General features: G+C 34.3%; 1 protein-coding gene across 2 annotated transcripts in view; it reads right to left on the reverse strand.

The window, feature by feature from the left end:
• Positions 1-21,315, reverse strand: part of CFAP47 (cilia and flagella associated protein 47) — a 431,185-nt gene that overhangs the window by 79,063 nt on the left and 330,807 nt on the right. For both annotated transcript variants that reach the window (XM_046672810.1, XM_046672809.1), the window contains exons 52-56: positions 17,668-17,843; positions 15,633-15,740; positions 10,435-10,543; positions 6,720-6,824; positions 2,241-2,397 (exon numbers count right to left, since the gene is read on the reverse strand). In XM_046672810.1, the coding sequence (XP_046528766.1) occupies positions 2,241-2,397; positions 6,720-6,824; positions 10,435-10,543; positions 15,633-15,740; positions 17,668-17,843 (655 nt within the window). The remainder of the gene's footprint in view (positions 1-2,240; positions 2,398-6,719; positions 6,825-10,434; positions 10,544-15,632; positions 15,741-17,667; positions 17,844-21,315) is intronic.

The raw sequence follows: 21,315 nt of genomic DNA on the forward strand, positions 1-21,315 counted from the left end.
CAAATGGTTTTCTCTAGAACATTCAAAAACTACTATAAAATCAGCCCATAAATTCTTGGAATTTTAATTTAAACTACTCAAATAACAGATATTACGTAGACCCTGTTTGAGCCTGCTATCTAAAATTGGATTATACTGGTTAATATTTACATATGCAGAAATATACATTTATGCAATGTTAACAATAATTTAAACCAATAAATACAAAGTCAATCAATTATCCAAAACATACTGGCTACATAACAGGTATTTGCTTTTAGTGCTACCACGTATAAAAGATAAAAATCTCTGTTAGTACAAACATTTATACTTTTAAGTACATTGAACTAAATATCAGCTGACAGTGTCCTTGGAAAGGAGTGGGAGTGCATAATGTTACAATCCTTATGAAGGGGATTTTTGTAACATATAGTAAAATGGTATATATATTTACTGCTTTACTCATCAATACCAATTGTAGAAATACACCTTAAATATACACCTCAAACAGGAAACCATATGCATACAAGGGCATTATTTGTACAGCAATATGCATGGGGCATTATGTATCCAGCAAATTATTACAAATTATGAAAAGGTCCATGTCCTGGTGGCTAGTTGTATATAAACAAGATACAGCAAAAAATTGAGGTACTAAAATGTCATAAAAATCAATGGGAAAGGTGTCCATTAACTATTTTACTGGGATTCCAGACATATTGTTAGGTAGTTAGCAAGGTGAAAAAGAAATTATATAGTATTCTACCTTTGTGTGAGATAGAGGATGAAATAGGACAATGTGTGCATATATGCATTTATTCATATACACTCATTTTTGCAAAAACAAACACAGTATGGATAAATTGGAATCAAGTGAAGATGGTCACCTATACAGTTGGTTGAGAATGTGGTGGATCGTGTAGACACGGAAATGGGATTTCTTTAAGTAGAACTTTGTATACAGCTTTGAGTTTTGAACAATATGTGTCTCAGAAATTCAAAAATAAAACTAAATTTAAAAAGTTTGAAAAAGCAAACCTTAAAACTGAGTTTAAATAAAAAAATAAGGGCTCCATCTTTGTACAGACTGACAACAAAACTACACAGAGTGAAGAATTAATTAAAGAATATTTTGGCCACAGTTCTCTGATTTTTCTACTGCAGTGCAACATATTCTAGGAGGAAAAAGCAACTGCAAGATAGCTTGAACTTTATTTAGTAGTTTTTGGTTCCTTTTTGTTTTCTCCTCTTTTTTTGTAGTTGTGAGAATATAGTAATTTTGAAAATATGAGGGCTGCATGGCTGTGATAGAGCAAATGAGTACTGAATTGATGAGTTGGGAACCAGCTTTTTCATGGGGGAGAAGGGAAAGTGAGGTAAATTGAAGAGATTAAGGAGAATGCTACTAGTGAATGCTTACAAGGTTCAGGAAAATTGGTAATGTTTGTGATATGCTCCTGATGGCAGCATGAATTGCAATGATATAACCATTCTGGAGAGTAAGTTGGTTTTTATATCAAAAATCTTAACATATATATTCCTTTTAGCCGAACAATTGAACTATATAAAATGGATCACAGTAGTAGTAATTTTAGTAGAAGTAGAAATAATAGCTTAAAAAGATAAAATTAGTAACATCCAATATTAGATTTAAAATGTGTTTCAGAAAACTCATAATGAGTTGATTTTTATTTCAGACTCACACTATTCAGTCATTAAATAAAAAGTGATCAAAAACTCCACACGGTCTAATTTAAAAACATGGGTCTTCAATATGACAGGAAAAAGAGAACAAGCTTGGTTAGCGCCCAAATTTAATCCAAATATGCTATTTATAAAGAAAAGGGGGAAAGGAAACAAAGTCAGAACACTAGAATTTCTATAAACTTGTAAGGAATAAGCATTGGCATATTTGAATAATATCATAAGAATCTTACATAAGAATCTTACATAAGAATCCGTAAATCAACTAATTTACATATTTGGCTTTACAGATGAAATTGGAAGAACTTGACTTGGTAGATAGATTTCTACTTTCTGATTCTGGCTCCACCATTTACGAGCTGTGATTTCAGCCAAGATACTTCATCCCTCCCACCTTATGTTTTCTCCTTTATAAAATAATACTGTTGAGCTAATGGGTCTCTAAAGCTAAAATGCCTTGATTCTATGACACGATAGATGATATGATAATCTATGATAAAATAAGTTTGATTAATAATTACAAAATAACATATGAAAACATAAGAAAAACAACTTACTTGTTAGTATGATATCAACTAAAACATGTTCCTTGGTGGGATTGTGGAAACGTATAAATGTAGATGAATGAAGATCAAGGTACGTGGTTATTCTTTCTATGTTTAGAGGCCGAGGGACTAGCCCTATTCCAGAGAGGCAGAATCTCCATTCTTCAAACTGTTTCAAGACAAACACTCATAACATACATGTCCTAATTGTACACAGTCAATTTGCAACCCTTAATAAATGTACTACACATAAAATTACACAGGTAAGATAAGTTTCATTGTTAATATTTAACATGTGCTGTTTTATCACTCCTTTCTTTTCCAAATTCCTTTTGATTTTATTGAAAAATCAATGTGGTTTTACACTGAAAAGAAGAGGGCAAAAGACCGATATTCAAATATTAAACATATTTCAATGCATACAAGTTTATTTATAGCAAGATAAAAAAGAAATCTCAAGGAAAACCTTGCATTTCTGCTTAAGGTTTTTAAGAAAATCAATTTGTCTAACAAACTGGGTACTAAACACTGCATGAAGTTTCTAAAATCTTAGGGTGAATTTCAAAAGAAATCCAGAAAGTTATCACATGAAGGCAAAGAAGGTGAGGCACAGGTTGAAGTCCTATTAATAAGAGCACAACTGCGTGCCATATTATTTATCCCCATCATCTAGTACAGTGCATGTGCTGTTATCACGTGATGTGAACGAATGACTTGAAAAGGATGTGAAGGAGATTGAATGTGCCCATTGTTCTTATCTGGGTTTCATAAGCCTGCACGGCTCTGTTTGAAATTGTTCTCTGTATTCATCTAGAATAAAAGTCCCCTGAGAGAACAACAGACTGTGACTCAGTTCTGCACTGAACACTTTGCTAATGTTATAGATGAATGAAGAGGTCATTCAATAAAAACCGACAAACAATAGGGGCCCGCGCAGTGGCGCAACGGTTAAGTTCGCACGTTCTGCTTCGGCGGCCCGGGGTTCTCCGGTTCGGATCCCGGGTGTGGACATGGCACCACTTGGCAAGCCATGCTGTGGTAGGCGTCCCACATATAAAGTAGAGGAAGATGGGCACAGATGCTAGCTTGGGGCTGGTCTGCCTCAGTAGGAGGAGGATTGGCGACTGATGTTAGCTCAGGGCTAATCTTCCTCAAAAAAAAAAAAAAAAACCCACCAATAACCTAGTTTATAATCTCTCAAATTATATAGGTGTTTCCAATCCTAAATCCCAATAAAAAGAGAGGAACTTGCTTTAAGATTGTTTCACAGTAGGATGGGTGGTGACAGGAAATCCAAAAAATGCTGTCTCTGAGTAGGGAGGATTAGAGGCAAGTTTTATCTGCATATTATGTTCAAGTGACTGTATTGCTTTTAGTTAGAGATTCTACTAGCATAAAATAAATTCACTGTTTTCACTTATGATGTCTTCACTTGATTACATGTAATTGACTGAAATCAAGCATGAGGGTTCAATTAAATTGACAACTGTTTTACGTAAATTATTTACTTTTTGGCTACTTAACAAAATAAATCCTGAATGACAGAAATCAGGTTACTTTAAACCATTGGGAATGAGCCAAACTACAAAAACAAGGTTATGTTTTCATATTTTGCCAAGTGGCCTGGAATACTGGAGCTCCTAAATGAAGCCACATGCCACCATCATTGAACACTAGCATGCAACAAGTGCCCTGGCATTACTTAAACTATGCACCTGGTTCAGAGAGGGAAATTAGAAAGCATCCCAGTGAACGTGTACATTAAAAATAAAGTAATGTTTTTAGTCTGTCTTTATCTCAAACTTCTTTGAAAGGAGACACAGTAAAACCATTAAAGATCCTATCCAATGTTTCTGAAAGATAAAAGAAGTGGAGGTAAAAGACAGTAAATTTGGCTTGCACACTGAGCAGAGCTCAAGGGCATTAGAGCTTGCTAAGAACGAACAGTTTTCCATAGACACAGGCTGCAAGGATCATAGACTCACGCTGGGTAATAAAACCACTCTGATTTTACATCTTCTTCCTTCACTTTTGCTATTCCGACCTTTAGATGCAGCGAATCACACAATCAAGTATGAATGAAATAGAGTGGCAACTGTTTGAAAATAAAAAGGAAACAACTGAAAACCGACAAAGAAAATCTCAGAACATAATGTTTGATACCAAAGAGAAGGCCTGATTATCACATTTGCTGCTTACTATTGTTCCTCTTCTGTTATGCAGTAACACAGTCTCATTTAGAGACTAGAATTAGGAATTTATTATATTTGCAGTTGTGATGTCCTAACCAAATTAATCTCAGGATTCAAAATCTGCAGCAACAACTAGCCTAAAGTTGGATTTTTACAATGTGGAGCTGCTCTTCACATGGATCCAAACCAGAAACAGGTGAAACAAATAATAAACCATAGCCATTTCCTTAAGTTCAGCAAAGAGTCACATTCAGAAAGTTAAAACTTATCCTATAAGCATTGTCATTGCTAGATTTTAGATTAATCAGCTACTCAGTTGTGTGTGTCACTTCAGACATATTTATCAGTGAAATCAAGAGAAGGACAGAAGCCTGTGTGTTTTTCCCTAATAGCTACAAGTAATCGCAAGCTCTTAGACTTAGAAAAGTAAACCCTGAACTTTTATTTTAAAAAATATTTTCCTTAGGGGCTGGCCCCGTGGCCGAGTGGTTGAGTTTGCGTGCTCTGCTGCAGGCGGCCCAGTGTTTCGTTGGTTGGAATCCTGGGCGCGGACATGGCACTGCTCATCAAGCCACGCTGAGGCAGCGTCCCACATGCCACAACTAGAAGGACCCACAACGAAGACTATACAACTATGTACTGGGGGGCTTTGGGGAGAAAAAGGAAAAAAATAAAATCTTTAAAAAAAAATATTTTCCTTAGATGCCTACACATATATAATGTATACTGTATTTTCAAAAGTTCATTTAATTAATACTTTAGGATAAACTCATTTTGCTTGCAAAGGATGTTGACTGGATAAATTAAACAAAAAAAGGAAGACCCAAATGATTCAGAAATGAAAAAGAAAGAAAAAATAAAGGCAAAAAAAGAAAAGCAAGAAAAATCACAAAGGTTGAAGGGCTCTGGACTCCGTAGCTGAAAGGATGAATTCTCAAGTTAAGTCTAACCACAGATGAAAGCTTGGAGATTTGTTCCAACTTGGAAGCAGATGTTCAGAGTGACTGAAATCAACCACTAGTGTTAAACTGATTTTACAAAAAGTTTCAGTTGCTTACTTACTTCTTTGAGGTCTTTTGTTTAATAAAGAATTTCAAGTTCAACTTCTAGGCTGGGATTTTCTAAAGCTATTAGGATGTATTGCCCTGCTGATGTGCTAGACTATCCTTGAGTAGATATCATTTCCACCAGAAATGCAAGGAACTAAATTGTCCCCAATAATTAGGTAAGCTGAATGGGCTAACCCTGCTATGAAGCAATGATTTAAAAGATATGCCTTTTTAAAATTATTTTTGTAAAAGAAAATAATCTCCACTATATTTCCCTTCTGGATGAGAATGATTACTGTTTATTTTCTTTAATAATTTTGAGAGTCAAGCATACTTCCACAGTATTTGCCTCAGGTCATGTATAAGTCAGTAATTATGCAGGAAATTTAATGGCCTCAAAAATTCTTTTCTAAAGGTTAATTCCACATATTATATTTGATTCCACTGCATCTCAGATGACAGGGTTTTGTAAGCTACTTGGTTTCCCCCAGGATATAAAGTACGTGCCTCCATTTACTTTCCTCCCCTGATCAACACTTGAAGAAGTACAAAATAATAAATGTAAAAAGTTATGTAAAATTTTTATTTGCAGTAAGTTATAATCACTTGGCAATCTGTAGATAGCTGTCAAAACAGTCATGAAGACGGGTTGAAGCCAGATGTTCTGGGTTCAGGTGTGGGTTCAATCTTTTACTAGCTGCCTGATCTTAATTTCCGAGTTTCTTATATTTCTGACCCATAAAATGGGGTTGATAACACTTCTACTATAGGACTGTGGTGACAATGAATAGAAATAATTCTTAGAATGGCAGGTAGCAAGTTTGGAGATGCTTAAAAAATGATTATTGTAGTTTCTAAAAATCATCATTATTCCGGAACACTGTACAGATGAAATACAGTGAAAAAACCCACAATATTTGCAAGATCATATCTTCTACAGTTTTATATTTAAGTTTGTGAAAATTGAATAGTAAAACGCAAGTCAGAAAATTAACATAAATGCCAACGATTTTGTATTTACATTAAAATACCTGTATTTTAAATCTGAATGTATATTCTCCTTCATTCAAGCAAACGCCTTCTTTAGATGCCTGAACATACATAAAGTATACCCTATTTTCAAAAGTTCGTTTAATTAATAATTTACAGTGAACTTGTTTTGGTTGCAAAAGATGTCAACGGGATGACTTATTTACTTATTTACTGACTTTGAACTTCAGTTAACTTGGTCCAAGAATACTCTATCATACCTGAGCACAGTGGAAGACAATAGAAGCTTCATGACCAACTCTTCCAAGTGCAGAAGGACAAAAGTGAACAGATACCTCTTTGGTGGTGTGAGGAGGTACGATCAGCTATGCAAATTCAGAAAGAAGAAAAAAAAGAATCAAAAATTAATACTTTTGTTGAGTCAGCATCTTTGTGTGCTGAGTATATGCCAGGTTGATGTTCACGTGATTAATGCGTTGCCTTGTACACATTATCCATTCTCAGTACGCCTGCTTGGCGAATACTGATAAAACAGCTCATGATAAACAGAGTTTAGTAGTGCTCAGCCATGTTCTTCCCCCAGACAATGACCACATGGAGTTACTCGCTCTATAAAAGGAAATCAGGATTAGTTTTTTAAGCTGAGTTAGAACCCCCAATAATATAAACATGAGTTTTATTTAAGAACCTGTAGTTTATTGTCCACCCCAAGATACATATCAAACCACTGGGAACCTAACTTGTAGTCCTGCAATGTCAAAAGAAATGAACTGATTTTAAACGTAGATGTAAGACATGCTTCTTTAGTATACAGTGAAGTTTTCCTCTTTGTCGTATCACACACACACTCAAGGTGTGACCTGCTGCAATAACTCGAGTCTGAACAGTAGTAGTTTGAGCTCCCTCTTTAGGGATTGTGAAAAAAGCCAGCAACTCTCTCATAATACAATGAGGGCTTGAGTATCTCATGTAATCAAAATTCTACACTGTGAATAATATAATATTTAATATCAAGACTTATAGAATGATAGGATGAGTGGCACATGTCTGAAAAGGGAGCTAATTATTTTTTTGCTAATGTATTTTGCCAGGTAACTTTTGAAAAAGTAAAACTGCAATTTAGCAACATCATTCAATCCTGGTAGAATATAGCACTGGGCGCTCAATAAACTCTGATAATAACCATGAAATACAAGTACAAACAATGTTATATTTAGAACAGAGTCACCTCCTCATTATATGTATGTGTGGTTTATCTACAGCAAATATTTTTATCTCAGGCTGGCTCCCCCTCTGATTCCTCGAATGCTTCAACGTTATCAGTTAATGCACACTGAAGGAGTTTAAATTAATTTTAGTATCAACTTTAGCAAAATAATAAGAATAGTTGCATTTCATATATTCTTTCAATATAGCAAACATCACAAAAAAGTTCTATTTATGTATATACATGACAGAAATCATCTATTTCATTGGAAAAAATCATATAATACTACATTAACTTGGATTTTAATCCAGTCCTACCACTTACTAACCATACGGTTTAAGTATTTTAGCCTCTCTGGCCTCAAATTCCTCTTATATAAATATATGTCAGTCATGTGGTAAAGATTGAGGTAGTTTATATAACCAAGCGGTAACTCAATAAAATTCCTTTATTTCCACCTAAAATTCACTGAAAAATGCATCTCCCATGGTTTCAAGGAAAGAAAGATAAACACCATTGGTTGGAATTGAACTATAGCAAACCTACTGGTTTAGTGTAATGGGATATATATATATGTAATATGTTAAATATAGGGACTTTTTGAAACTTAAAAAAATTTCATTCCAAGCATCATTATGATAACCAATTCCAATGTGTATGCTTACACTGGATCCTAGTTCAAAAGGGAAAGATAATCTTGTGACAATTGAGTAAACTTTAATCTGGACAGGATACTAGATGATGTAGGAAATTAATATACTCTTAAGAAACATAATCTGAAGTATTTAGTGTTGAAATATCATACCTACAATTTACCTTCAAATTAAACACTAAGAATTGTAAGAGAGGAGAAAGAGAGAAAAATGTGGCAAATTGTTAATATAAGAACCAAGATAGAAGGTATAAGTTTCTGCATTGTATTTTTCGTTCAATTTCTGTATCTTTTTGAAATTTTTCATAAGATATAGTCGGAGGGAAGTGAGTTTTTTATATCACTATTTGCCTTGATAACCAATCTATGCTTACTTATTGAAGAATTTATGGGTAATTGTCAATATTTTAAAGTCTTTACTTATTTAAACATGAATACTATGCAACAAAACCACGAGCAAAATTGGACCTATTTATACTTTCCATTTATTATCATTACCATTAATGTGTGCTCCTATTTGTCCTATATATATAATAGTATTTTTCTCAACTATAAATTTATTTTTGAGTTTTTCCTAATATTAAAGTTAATTGCATATTCAGTGCTCAAAAATATTTGATAAGTATATAAAAGAATGAACAGACTAGAAAGCGATGGTTGGAAATAATGCAGAGTCTATATTCTTCATTATGTAACGTAAGGTGGCGTGTGTAATAAATTTACTACATTTGTTTTCTCTTGGATCACAGTTTACATTCTTCTCTAACAGTAGTGATTCAAAGGATATGAAAACACCACTTTCTAATGAGTAATTTCAGTTATATGTAAACTATAGCCTGAACATCATATTCCATTTAAATTGTGAAAAATATAGTGTTAATACAAACATGTATGTACATTTTAATATATTTTTTCTAAGATTAAACTATATACACCAATTTTAGCAATATAATACTTAGTGATAGCTAATTTGACATATTATGGCAGTTAAGAACTAATTTTATATCATGATATTATTAGTTGGCAACCAGTGATTGACAAGAGACAGGTATTAAAGTATAAATAAAGAGATCACATTGTAGATTTGTTAAATGACCACTAAACAGCAAATAGTAAAGACTTTTTTTTGTTTTTTTTTTTTGTTTTTTTTTTTTTTTGGAGGAAGATTACCCCTCAGCTAACTACTGCCAGTCCTCCTCTTTTTGCTGAGGAAGCCTGGCTCTGAGCTAACATCCGTGCCCATCTTCCTCTAGTTTATACGTGGGACGCCTACCACAGCATGGCTGCCAAGCAGTGCCATGTCCGCACCCGGGATCCGAACCAGCGAACCCCGGGCCGCCGAGAAGCGGAACGTGCGAACTTAACCGCTGCGCCACCGGGCCGGCCCCAGTAAAGACTTTTATTTAAATACCATATCTACTTAATAGGGCTTCACGATGTACTGTGAGGTCATCTGAAGAAAACGATCTATTGCAATTATCCTTTTGAAGTTTACCTGAAAGCATGACTTTGGCATTCACTGCACATATTTGGTATCATATGTTTTGGAAACATAGATAGTCACGATAAACCTTTAGATCTTGTTTTGTTACTTAGGGGAGGGGAAAGTGATTGAGCCCATTGACTGGCTCTAGTCTCTGCCAGGGACCAAGGAATGAGAAAATGAGGCAGAAAAAGGAGAGAGGGGCAGAGCTGTCAGTACTGCCTGGAAGTGGGGGAGGGGGCGGTGGGTAGGAACTCATGGAAGGCTAGAAAAGAACTGGCCTCTTGGGACCCTGGAAACATAGAGTGACTGCTGAGTCAAAATCAAATTACTGGGAGACTACTGCAAAAACTAATTAGCAAAATGGTCAGAAATAAAGTACAATCAGTTTATGTAGAACTCAATAATAATGAGCATGAATCTAGCATACACAATTTCAAAAATTTATATGAATATGATATTGGTTTTTTGGATAAATTAAAATTGGGGATATATATATAAATTTTATTTTTTAATTTTAGGCATTTGAAACCTTATTAATAATTCAAATGCTAATACTCCATGTTGTCCCAGAATGAGAACTGGACAATGCTGTAGTAGTGGTAGGTTACTTGGCTTTCTGAATATACTTACTGGTGATCTTTTAAAATCCAGGACAAAATTATCAGAATTACTGTTTGTTGCTTGCAATTCTAAGGTTTCGTGCGTAGGATTAACCAAAGGAATTATCTGAGTGACACACCTGGAAGGAAAAACAAAGCTAGTAAACTTTTTCTTAAATTTGCTCAATGATAATTTTAAAAACTTGATGACTGTTATGGGTTGAATTGCCTCCCCAAAAAAGATATAATGAAGTCCTAACTCCCAAGACCTCAGGATGTGACGTTATTTGGAAACAGGGTCATCACCAAAGACTAATTACAATCCGTCACCACACACATGTGCCTAATCACCCCTTTCGCCCTCCTCCCTTCCCCCTTCCCCTCTGGTAACTACCAATCCAAACTCTGTCTCTATGTGTTTGTTTGTTGTTTTTATCTTCTATTTATGAGTGATGTCATATGGTATTTGACTTTTGCCCTCTGACTTATTTCGCTTAGCGTAATACCCTTAAGGTCCATCCATTCTACCATCGTTTTTAATGACTTTTGGCACACAGCATCAAAATTGTCATTGCAGAAATATAAATCAAAGCCACACTGAGATTTTACCTCACATCTGTTAGGGTGGCTATTATTTAAAAAAAAAAAAAAAGATAACATGTGTTGGTGAGGATGTGGAGAAAAGGAAGCACTGGTACACTTTTGAAGGAATGTAGATTGGTGTAGCCACTATGGAAAGCAGTATGGAGGTAGCTCAAAAAATTAAAAATAGAACTACTATATGACTCAGCAATCCCACTTCTGGGTATATAGCCAAAGGAAATGAAATCAGTATCTTAAAAATGTATCTGCACTCCCATGTTCATAATATTTCATTATATATCTCTATCTATCTAGCAGATAATCCACTTATCTATATTATCCATTATATAGATAGACAGAGAGAGATATATAATTCAGCCATAAAAAATAAGGAAATCTTAACATTTATGACAACATGGATGAACCTTGAGAACATTATGCTAAGTGAAATAAGTCAGACAAAGACAAATACTGTGTGACCTCACTAATATGTGAATCTAAAAAAGTCAAAGTCATACAAGCAGAAAGTAGAATATATTTGGTCCGAAATGTATGCTTATAGCATTCACAATTACAACGTAAATAGAATCCTATTATATTTTCACTATAAAAAACAGTGTAAGTTTTGTGGGAATTAAAATAGATTTCATTGCAAAGGATTAATATAACTTAATGACATTCGAAATGAGCAGAGGTGCAGAAAGTAAGAGAGCTGTGTGTAGCTTGTGATTGCCAGTGGACCAACGAGCAAAATATAAAAACCAAAGAGGTGCTTGATTCACTGTTCATCCAGAAAACGTTTTTGAATTGAATTGAATCTAATAGATCTTTTCTTTAATTGCTAGTTTTGCTGATAATTAGAAACGAAATTTGTAGATGGTAAATGCATATACTGAGAGTTGTCGATGCACATCTTATTTAGGTGCAAGATTAAATTTCTTACATGTTTAAAATGTTACCACTTTCTCTTTGGGTTCTATGTTTCTCAATAGTCATGGTAAAATATTTTTTCACTGAGACTGTTTCAAACTTGTTAATAGAGAATAACAAGGGAAAATTAAAATAATATTACCTGCCAAATCAATGAAAAACAAACTAATTTTAATGTGAACCAAGTAGGATTCCAGGGTGAAGGATCTATGGGAACTCTATATCGCTTTTTCAACTTTTTATGAGTCAAACTCTTTAAAAATAAAAAGACATTTAAAAAACATTGTGCAGAATGCTGGTGATGAGAAAATATCATGAACCACTGGGAAGAATGCACTTACCGTAAAATGCATAAACCAAAAATTGCTTCTAATATGTAGAAGTTCTTGGAGTTACTTAATTCAGTTAATTTTATGTTACCAATTATTATTAAGTGACTCATCTATCATTCTGAGATTCATTATAATAACTGGTAGGGTAAATCATACATGATAGGAACACTGTCTCTGACTTGGAAGTGCAAGGGCACAGTCCTAACTCTTACTCTACTCTGCTTATCCTCAGTACAAACCTGGGAACAACTAAACATGTATCTCCAACATGAGTGTTTCTACTGCACTCCAGGCTTTTTAATAAACTTCCTACTCATCATTCAGATGTCTAACAGGAACCAAAACTGAGCTCCAAATATCTACCCTCAAACCAGCTCTTCTTGTAGTCTTCTCTGTCTCAGTTAATGTCAAATCTTTTGTTCCAATTACTGAGGCCAAAACCCTTAGTGTCATCCATGCCCTTCTGTTTTCCTCACACCTCAAACATTATTCGTCAGCAAAGCTCATTAGCTCTACTTTCAAAAATACACCATGAATCGGACACTTCTCACAACCCTCACTGTCAACATTCTGGTTCAAGCTGCTATCATGTTGGCCCTGAATTAGTGTAATGACCTCCTAACTGATGTTTCTCGCACATCACATACAGATATCAATTCCAGATAGACTGTAGATCTGAATATGAGAGGTGTAGACAATACATTTTTCTGGAAATGACACAGAAGTTCTTAATGACCTTGGAGTATGGAAGAACCGGACAAAACAAAAAGGTTGATAAATTAACCTACATTAAAGTTAATAATTTATTTTCATCAAAAGACTCCATTAAGAGATTGAAAAGCAAACACAGTCTAAGAAAAGGTATTTGCAACATATAAATCCCACAAGGTTTGTATACAAAATGTATAAAGACCTATAAGTTATAAAGGAAAATATAGACAAAGTAATAGGAAAATGGTCAAGGGACGTGAACAGGCACTTCAAAAAAGACTATATCAAAATGGTCTACAAATAGATGACAAGGTACTCAACCTCATTAGTCATGAGGGAAACGCAAATTAAAAGTACATTGAGGTACCACTTCACACACACCAGAATGGCTAAAATTAGTCTTACAATGCCCATGTTCTCGAAGACTTGAAGCAATGACAATTCATAATTAGCTGGTGGGAGTGTAAACAGGTACAACGAATTTCGAACTCTTTGTCATTATCCACTAAATTGAAATGATATTGCCTTTCTGTGTTTATACCAATAGAAATGAGAACAAATGTGCAGCAAAGGCACATACAATGTTATAGACAATATTTTTCATGATATACCAAACTTAGGAAAAAAACAAGTCCATCAGCAATAAAAAGGAATGGTTTTTGCAGCAAAGAAAATAAATGAAGAATGGCACATAGAATAACATGAATGGGTCAATAAGGCCTAACTACCACTTTAGAGCCTCACACATAATTATGAGTAAAACAAGCGTTGGAGAAACAATGAAATAGGAAAGAATGAAAACAAAACATACACAAATTCTGAGCGGAAAGGCCAAAAAGTAAGAAAATTAAAGTATTAGCTCTCAAGTTCTAAATCCAAAACATAAATGTTACAGGACAAGAGAAGAGAGACAATAGAGAGATGGCATAATTCAAGATTTCCAGAAACTGAAAGTCATGTGTTTTCATATTGAAAGAGACCCCAACTACCCAGAAAAATTTATGAAAATAGAGCCACACCAATATATATTGTTAAAAGTTTTAAAGACACTGGGTACAATTACAGGTCATGCAAACTTTCAAAGAAGATAAGGATCCAGGATGAAGCTGGCTAAAAAAATAGTTACTGTGAAACATCTTTTAATATTATGTGACTTTTAATTATACAACAGTATGACAGATAAAAAGAAATTAAGTTTTAGAAAAACATGTTCAAAAATAACGAGAACTTAAAAAGAAAAAAAGAAGGCTAGCATCTTTTAGTGAATGAAAAAACCATGATTATAAAACTAGTTGAGCCAAATATGTTCACATAACGGTCTCACATCTCTTAATAATTTTATACACATATACATTATAGTTTTCATCTATTAATATATTTTTAAAACATATAAAATAAAACTAGAAATAAGTTTGTTAATAACTTGTAGTAGACACTGCTGGTGTCCGATCCAGTGCCCTAGAAGATTTTTACCAGCTCTCTGCCCCCATCCCCCAACTTCCACATGCTTGCTGTTCATCTTCCATCTGAGACCTTCAGATGATTGCCTTTGGTTCCTGGAGCCTCCTCAACCCTACAGACAGCAGATATGCCTGGGAGTTTATATCTCATCCCGAGGAAGCTTATGTGACTAGTATGGGAGTTCAAAAGCCTAGCGTCTTTGTGCCCAGACAAGACAAACTCTGAGATGTCACTTATGCACCAGAGCTCTCTGTTGGACCAGATAAACTCTGAGGCTGTACCTGCAATCACACCCCTTGCTTAGTGTCCTCCTTTTCTTATCCTGCGTCCCCTATTCTCTTACTGATTTTTCTTACTTGGATCACTTCCTTAATAAATCACTTGCAGTGATGTTTTGGCTCAAGATGTAGCACTGGGAGAATTCAATCCTCTTTTGGTGTGCTAAGGGAGAGAAATTAACAAAAAGGCAAGGATTTGCCCACTAGTGCATATCGTCTTTAAAAGCAGAAATTGTGACTTGGTTATCCCTGTGTACCAGCACCAAACTTGTGCCAGACAGGCAATAGGAACTCAACCACCTAAGTAAAAATGGTCATATCTCAAGGGCACACGGTATTAACCAAGTGACCAAGTATTCCCAATTGCCCATTGTTTACCCTCTGCTTTGCCTTGACCAAACTTTAGTCAGCCTTCTTTCTTTCCCACAGGCCCCTGAACTCTGCTTGTCCCCAAACCTGAGCAAGCACAAAAAAAGTGGAACATACCTCCCTTTTCGGCTTCTCCCGGAAATCAGCTCACCACAGTGAGATCCTTTTCCTATCAGTCCCCATGGGTGATTTTCCCTTCCTTGTCCAACGTTCCCTCTAAAGATTCTGCTTATCTCTGCTTGCCCCTCCTTTACTGTATAAAAGAAAAAGCTTTTCTTGTTTGATTTCAAGACGCTTGTCGATTTCTGAAGAGCAAGTAGAGATAGTCCTTTTCCCTCCCTTGCAATAATAAATAAAAGCCTTCCCTTACTAAGTCCTGGCTTGTTTTTCTTTCACATAAGTTTTCCACAGGATAGTTTAAATATCAAACCTTCCCTGGAAAAGAAAATCAACTACTAAAAATATATTGATGTCATTAAAAAAGATTAAATGCATTATAACAATACTCTTTCAGATAAGCTTTTTTTTCTTCCATGAAATAATTTTATCTATTAAATAGAACTTACTTTCCAAGGTCACATTGTATTTCGGGAAGTGTGGTTGGTTTTGGTAATTCAATAGTTAATTTCACTAAGTACCAGAACTCTAGAGCAAAATCAGGTTGAAAAACAATGCTGGTGGAAAGAAATATACAAAATCTTGTCAGTGGTTTTAGTTTGTACAATAAGTTGACAGAAAAAAATCCTATACAACTTTAAATACAATATTTCACAACTGCTCTGAGATACATTCTACTCCCGTTTTAGATATATTTTTAAATTTTCCATTTTTAGTGAGAAAAATCACTTATTCAAGAAAAACAGTGTCATCAGTAATATCTGTTTAACAAATGCCTGTTCAATCAATGAAAAATGTTTAAACACCAGTAATTCAAATGTCTTGCAGGAGCTACAACAAGAAAAGTCCTGAGCCAGGCCTGATGGTCTAGTGATTAAAGTTCAGTGTGCTCCACTTCAGTGCCCAGGTTCAGTTCCCGGGTGCAGAACCACACCACTCGTCTGTCTGTTAGCAGCCATGCTATGGTGTTGGCTCACATAGAAGAACTAGCAGGACTAACGACTAGGAAAATACAACTATGTACTGGGGCTTTGGAGAGAAAAAAAGGGGGAAGATTGGCAACAGATGCTAGCTCAGAGTCAGTCTTTCCCACCAAAAAAAGAAAAAAAAAGGAAAGTCCTGCTTTTAAGCTGTGATTGAATCAAATTTAGTTTGTTGAATTGAACATGTTTATATTTTCATGTGAAGGCTATCAAGTAACATGCAGCTCTGGAGAGCTTCCTTTATTATCAGTATGTGCTCGCCTTTGGGGAAGACAGTGAGAGAGTGTCACAGTCTAAAGTATAACTGGGCTGGTATCCCAGCTCTGTTATCTTTTATTTGCACAACCTTGAACAAGTCACCTAACTTTTTGAGCTTCAATTTCATCATTTATAAAACGGGAGCAATCACTCCTACCTCTTATGGTAACTTTGAGAATTTTATGTCTGTATCTTGTAAAACACACACCCCAGCGACTTAGAGAATAGAGTAAGCAGTAGTAAGTATTGGCCAAAATTATGTCTTTTCAGATATGCTGATAAAGAAAATTCAGAATTCAGTCTACATTCACAAAGCCTTTGCGGTCACACTGGGGAGAGGAGACTAGCCCACATTTCTAATGGTAATCTATCTAAATAGTGTCTTTTATAATGCATTGTGTTCTCATTTTCATGCTTTACATTACAAAAATTTTTATCTTTTAAAAATTTCACAAATATATTCATTTAGTCATCATTCATTAAAATAAGAATTATTCTAACTCTCAACGAGCACATAAACTAGCAAAAGGCCATTTTAATGGAATAATGGAATGCATTGTACATTTCAATACTAGTCTTTAAAACTATAACAAATATTACCTTTAAAACAACTATAGTTGATTATTTTACCATAAACTAATTGTGTTAGTCATGAACATACAGGTTATGTGTTTGTGCATGTACGTGAATATATAGTGCAAAAAAAGTTTTTCATAATTATCGTGCTATAAAAACACTTGTCATTACATTGCTAATATATATGTGTATATGGGTGTGTGTTTGTGATATGTCTGTATATATGTCTGTATGTATTCAGCATGGTATAATGCCCTTAATTTTCTCTAGGTCCTCCAAGTGGATGATTTGCATTTAATTGAGAATATAAAATATAAATAAATTTTCATCAAAAAAGTTGAAAGTTCAACTCCTAGTCCTTGTGGAATTATTTTCATTTGGTTCAATGTTTGCACCTAGAAAAATCTGCTTAGTGAAAAGTGAAATGAAAGAGGGTATATAAGGAGCAATTTAGGAATTATTTAATTTGATATTCCAATACATTATATTTTCCACTGAAGAAAACAATGGTAACTCTAAATTAGTACATTTTATGAATGGTATTAAGGAAAGCCAAAACTATGAGCAAGTGTAATCTGAATGAATATAGCATGCAAAGAAGTAACAATTTTAAAATCTTAATTTCAAAGGATCAACAATGAAATATAATGCCACACTCAAACTGTACCTTTCATCTTTATGGCCTGTAGCTGCTGGAGAATACCGTACCACATACTTGAGGCATTGTAATGGATACAGTACAAATTCCTTGAGTCCACTGAAGGCAGCACTCGATAATAGCACATCTAAGTGAACAAGCTGCTCTTTTGGATTAAAGAGAGGTATTTCAATGCAAACACCCTCCTAGAATTACAGAACAAATATATAATCAGCTCTTAGTGTCAGCATAGAGTCATCGTCCTAGAGAAGCAAACGCAAAGAGAACTTTTGTACAATTTAAGGCCATTTGTTTTCTTTTTCTCCTTGATTCACTTCCGCATGCTATCTCACTTGCTTTTAATCTTTTATATATTTTCCTCGATTACTCTTGGTAAATGCTAACACTATTTTTTTTCAACAAGTACTTCAAGAGATCCATCTAGCTAAATGCTAAGGAAACTGTAAATTTACTTTTAAAATACATTTTTCTTCAGTACCATTATGACTGTGAGGTCCATTTGCCAATGTTTCCTTTAGCTGTGGCACTCAAACTTTCACATGCATAAGAATCACCTGTAGAGGTTGCTCAAACACAGATTACTGGCCCCTTGCCCCAAAGATTCTGATTCAGTAGATCTTGGATGGGGGCTGAAAACATTATTTCTAAAAAGTTGTGGCTTCTGTTGCTGATCCAGAAGATGCACTTTAGGTAGCTCTGTACATTAGCATCAAGTGGTAGGGACAATCTGAACTAACAATTCAAATTATACCGATAATACGACTACCTTCCTGTTTAGATTCTTTCCTTCTGTTCTGGTTTCTCCTGTCCTGCCCCCCTAGCTACATCCACTCAGCCCTGGAAGGCACTCTTCAAGTTCCAAGACATTTCCTGATCCTCATTCTAACCCATTCTGGCTAATAACTTATATTTCATCCCATGACAGCTATGATTTCCACTAAAGTAAAAGCCATTAATTGAAGCAAATGTCTTAAAGGTGATTAATAGACAAGACATATCTCAATCTTAACAAAGACCAGTTGTCTATAATGCCTTAACCTAACAAAATGGAGGATGTTGAACATTTCCATCATAATTGAAAACTTGGTAACAGATGTACTTTAGGACATGGAGCTCTATTTTGAAATTTATCAAATCACATTACAGGAGTGACCAAAAAATCCTTGATAACAAGTTGATGGGGACAGGTGGTGATGGGGAGAGAGTTATTCACAAAATTTATCTTCAAGATAGACATTACAGCTTTGTCCATGGAATAAACATTTGCTTGATTACCTCTACAAAAATAAATGACTGGATAAATGCTACATTTTAAGGGAATGGAAATAGCATTTAGCGTGGTGAACAAGATCAGGCAAGGAAAGATGGAAATCAAGGATATGTACAAGTGTACAGCTAGATTAGTGTAGATATTTATTACAAATCAGATTTAATTATAAATGCAACAAAAAATGGCCATCTAGAACAGTTTCAGGAGATATTAGGATCATGGATTCCTAAAATAAATGGGTATTTAAATTCCTAAAGTATCCAATGCTCATAATTATAAAGAAGTAAAAACATAAAATGCAAAAAAATCCAACCATGGTATTAATGTCACAGAATCTACTATTTCTAGGCAACCTAACATGTTTTATAAGACTGTCATAGAACTTAGCCTCCTAAGAAGTTTCTAAGGATCAAACAAATCAACTAAGCCAAAGGAATATGCCAGGATAACAAATATCAATAAGGATATATTGGCCTAGAAACTTTGCCTAGGTCTTTAGACAGAAAATTGAAATGAGACATTTTGGATTAGATATTTGTCTTGTCTATTACTCAGATATTTTTCAGAGAAGGTCAGTGTCAGTTTAAGCTTCTTTGCAGAGGCAAAAATGCCAGGCTCTAAACTACTGATTTTCAAAATGTTTTAACTGCAACCCAGAGTAATTCATTTTACATCATGATCCTGACCATATACACATACCACTGAAAAAAAAAGCTTCACAAAACAGTCCCTACTCTTACCACCTATCATGTTCTCTGATATTTCCTATTCTGTTTTATTCTATGTCTTAAAAAAATAATGCTCATTTTGACCCACTCACATTTTGAAAACTGTACATTAAAAAAACTTTGGTCTAAAGAGGAATAAAGTACTGAAATATTGAATTGCTTTACATTTTATCACATAGAAACTTTGAACACAGAAAACAAAACCACTTTAAATCTACTGTTTGCTCTGTGAACCACAAGCCATATAACAGAAGCATGCCCTCGTGTTAGAAACGTGTCATGACATTCTGTGGTTGACTGAATCTTAAAAGAAGGAAATGAGGATGACACTTGGGTCACAGCTCCTCCTTGCCACATCCTGGCAACCATCACTACCTGGTCATCTCACTCTTATTCAGTAGTGCTGGATGCCCATTCAACATCCTTCACCGAGCAGCCTTTCAGACAATAATCATTTAGTTAAGCGTTACCGGCACTAACTAGTACTGTAATTTCTGGAGAATCCCTGTAATTTAATTCTTTCTCAAAAATAGTAATAGACTCAAAAGAAATGAATGTTTCATTACTGTAAAAAGCTTTAAGTTTCCAATTAACTGTTCTGTATTCCTAGTATGGTAAAACATATGTCAAATTTCACTAAAATATTAAAAAAATAAAATCTAACTTTCATTATGGTTTGAATGCTATTTTCTTCCATGTTTAAATAGATAAAAATCTCTAAATGACATCATTAAAAGATGGTATTATATGAGTAATTTCTATTAAATATCCATGTGCCAGAATACTGTCAAAATTAATTTGGACAAGATTAATTTTCTAACTATCTATATTTCTTAAGGCCAAAAAATTAGATATTTCTTTAAGTATTTGATGCATTCAATAAGTTAAAGAGAAGAAATTTTTGTCATTCATCATTTATGAGATGATCAAAATTTGTAGGTTTATTCTTGGAACACCTCCTTTGTGTTATTTATACAATCCAGAAATGCATAACTATTTTGAGCAAATAACACACAAAATAAAACAGGTATTTATCTACAGAAATGGTTAATAATCTTGTTGTCTAAAGTATCCTGCCACCCCATTCCACTTTATGATAAATAACTTTTACTCAACTGGAAGTACAAAGTCAGGTGAAATTTCTGTGAATATTTTATATATCAAAAAGGTTTAAAAATATTTGACTAGTATATGTCTTGCCAAGAGCATATTTCTCCACTTTGATGAGTGGTTCTTTAAGGCTAACTTCTGTTTAGACTTCAATATAAATCTATTTTGACTCATTTCTTTTTTCGGAAACAAGTAAAATAGTAATGACTATACGCTGACCTCAAAAGCTGTCTTTCATCTTCACGTGGCCCCTTTTAGCTTCAGTGATAGAGAGCATTCCTTTATAAGGGATCCAGTATTTTTCTCTTGATTGTACTTAAAGAATTTTTACCTAACATAACGACTGTTTAAAGAAATTACTTCAATTTCTCGCAATCCTTTGTAAAAGGATTAAAATATATATTTAATTCTGTGGACTATAGGTAAAGATTTTAAAGCATGAGGACATTCATAAGACTCTAAAATTTAGAATATTGAAAAAAATTCAAATACTCAGATAAGATTGGAATACTATTTTAAAATATGTACAGATACATTGAATTTTGCAAG

Source organism: Equus quagga, chromosome 10 (assembly GCF_021613505.1).
Source record: "Equus quagga isolate Etosha38 chromosome 10, UCLA_HA_Equagga_1.0, whole genome shotgun sequence".
In the NCBI taxonomy this organism is placed as follows: domain Eukaryota; kingdom Metazoa; phylum Chordata; class Mammalia; order Perissodactyla; family Equidae; genus Equus; species Equus quagga.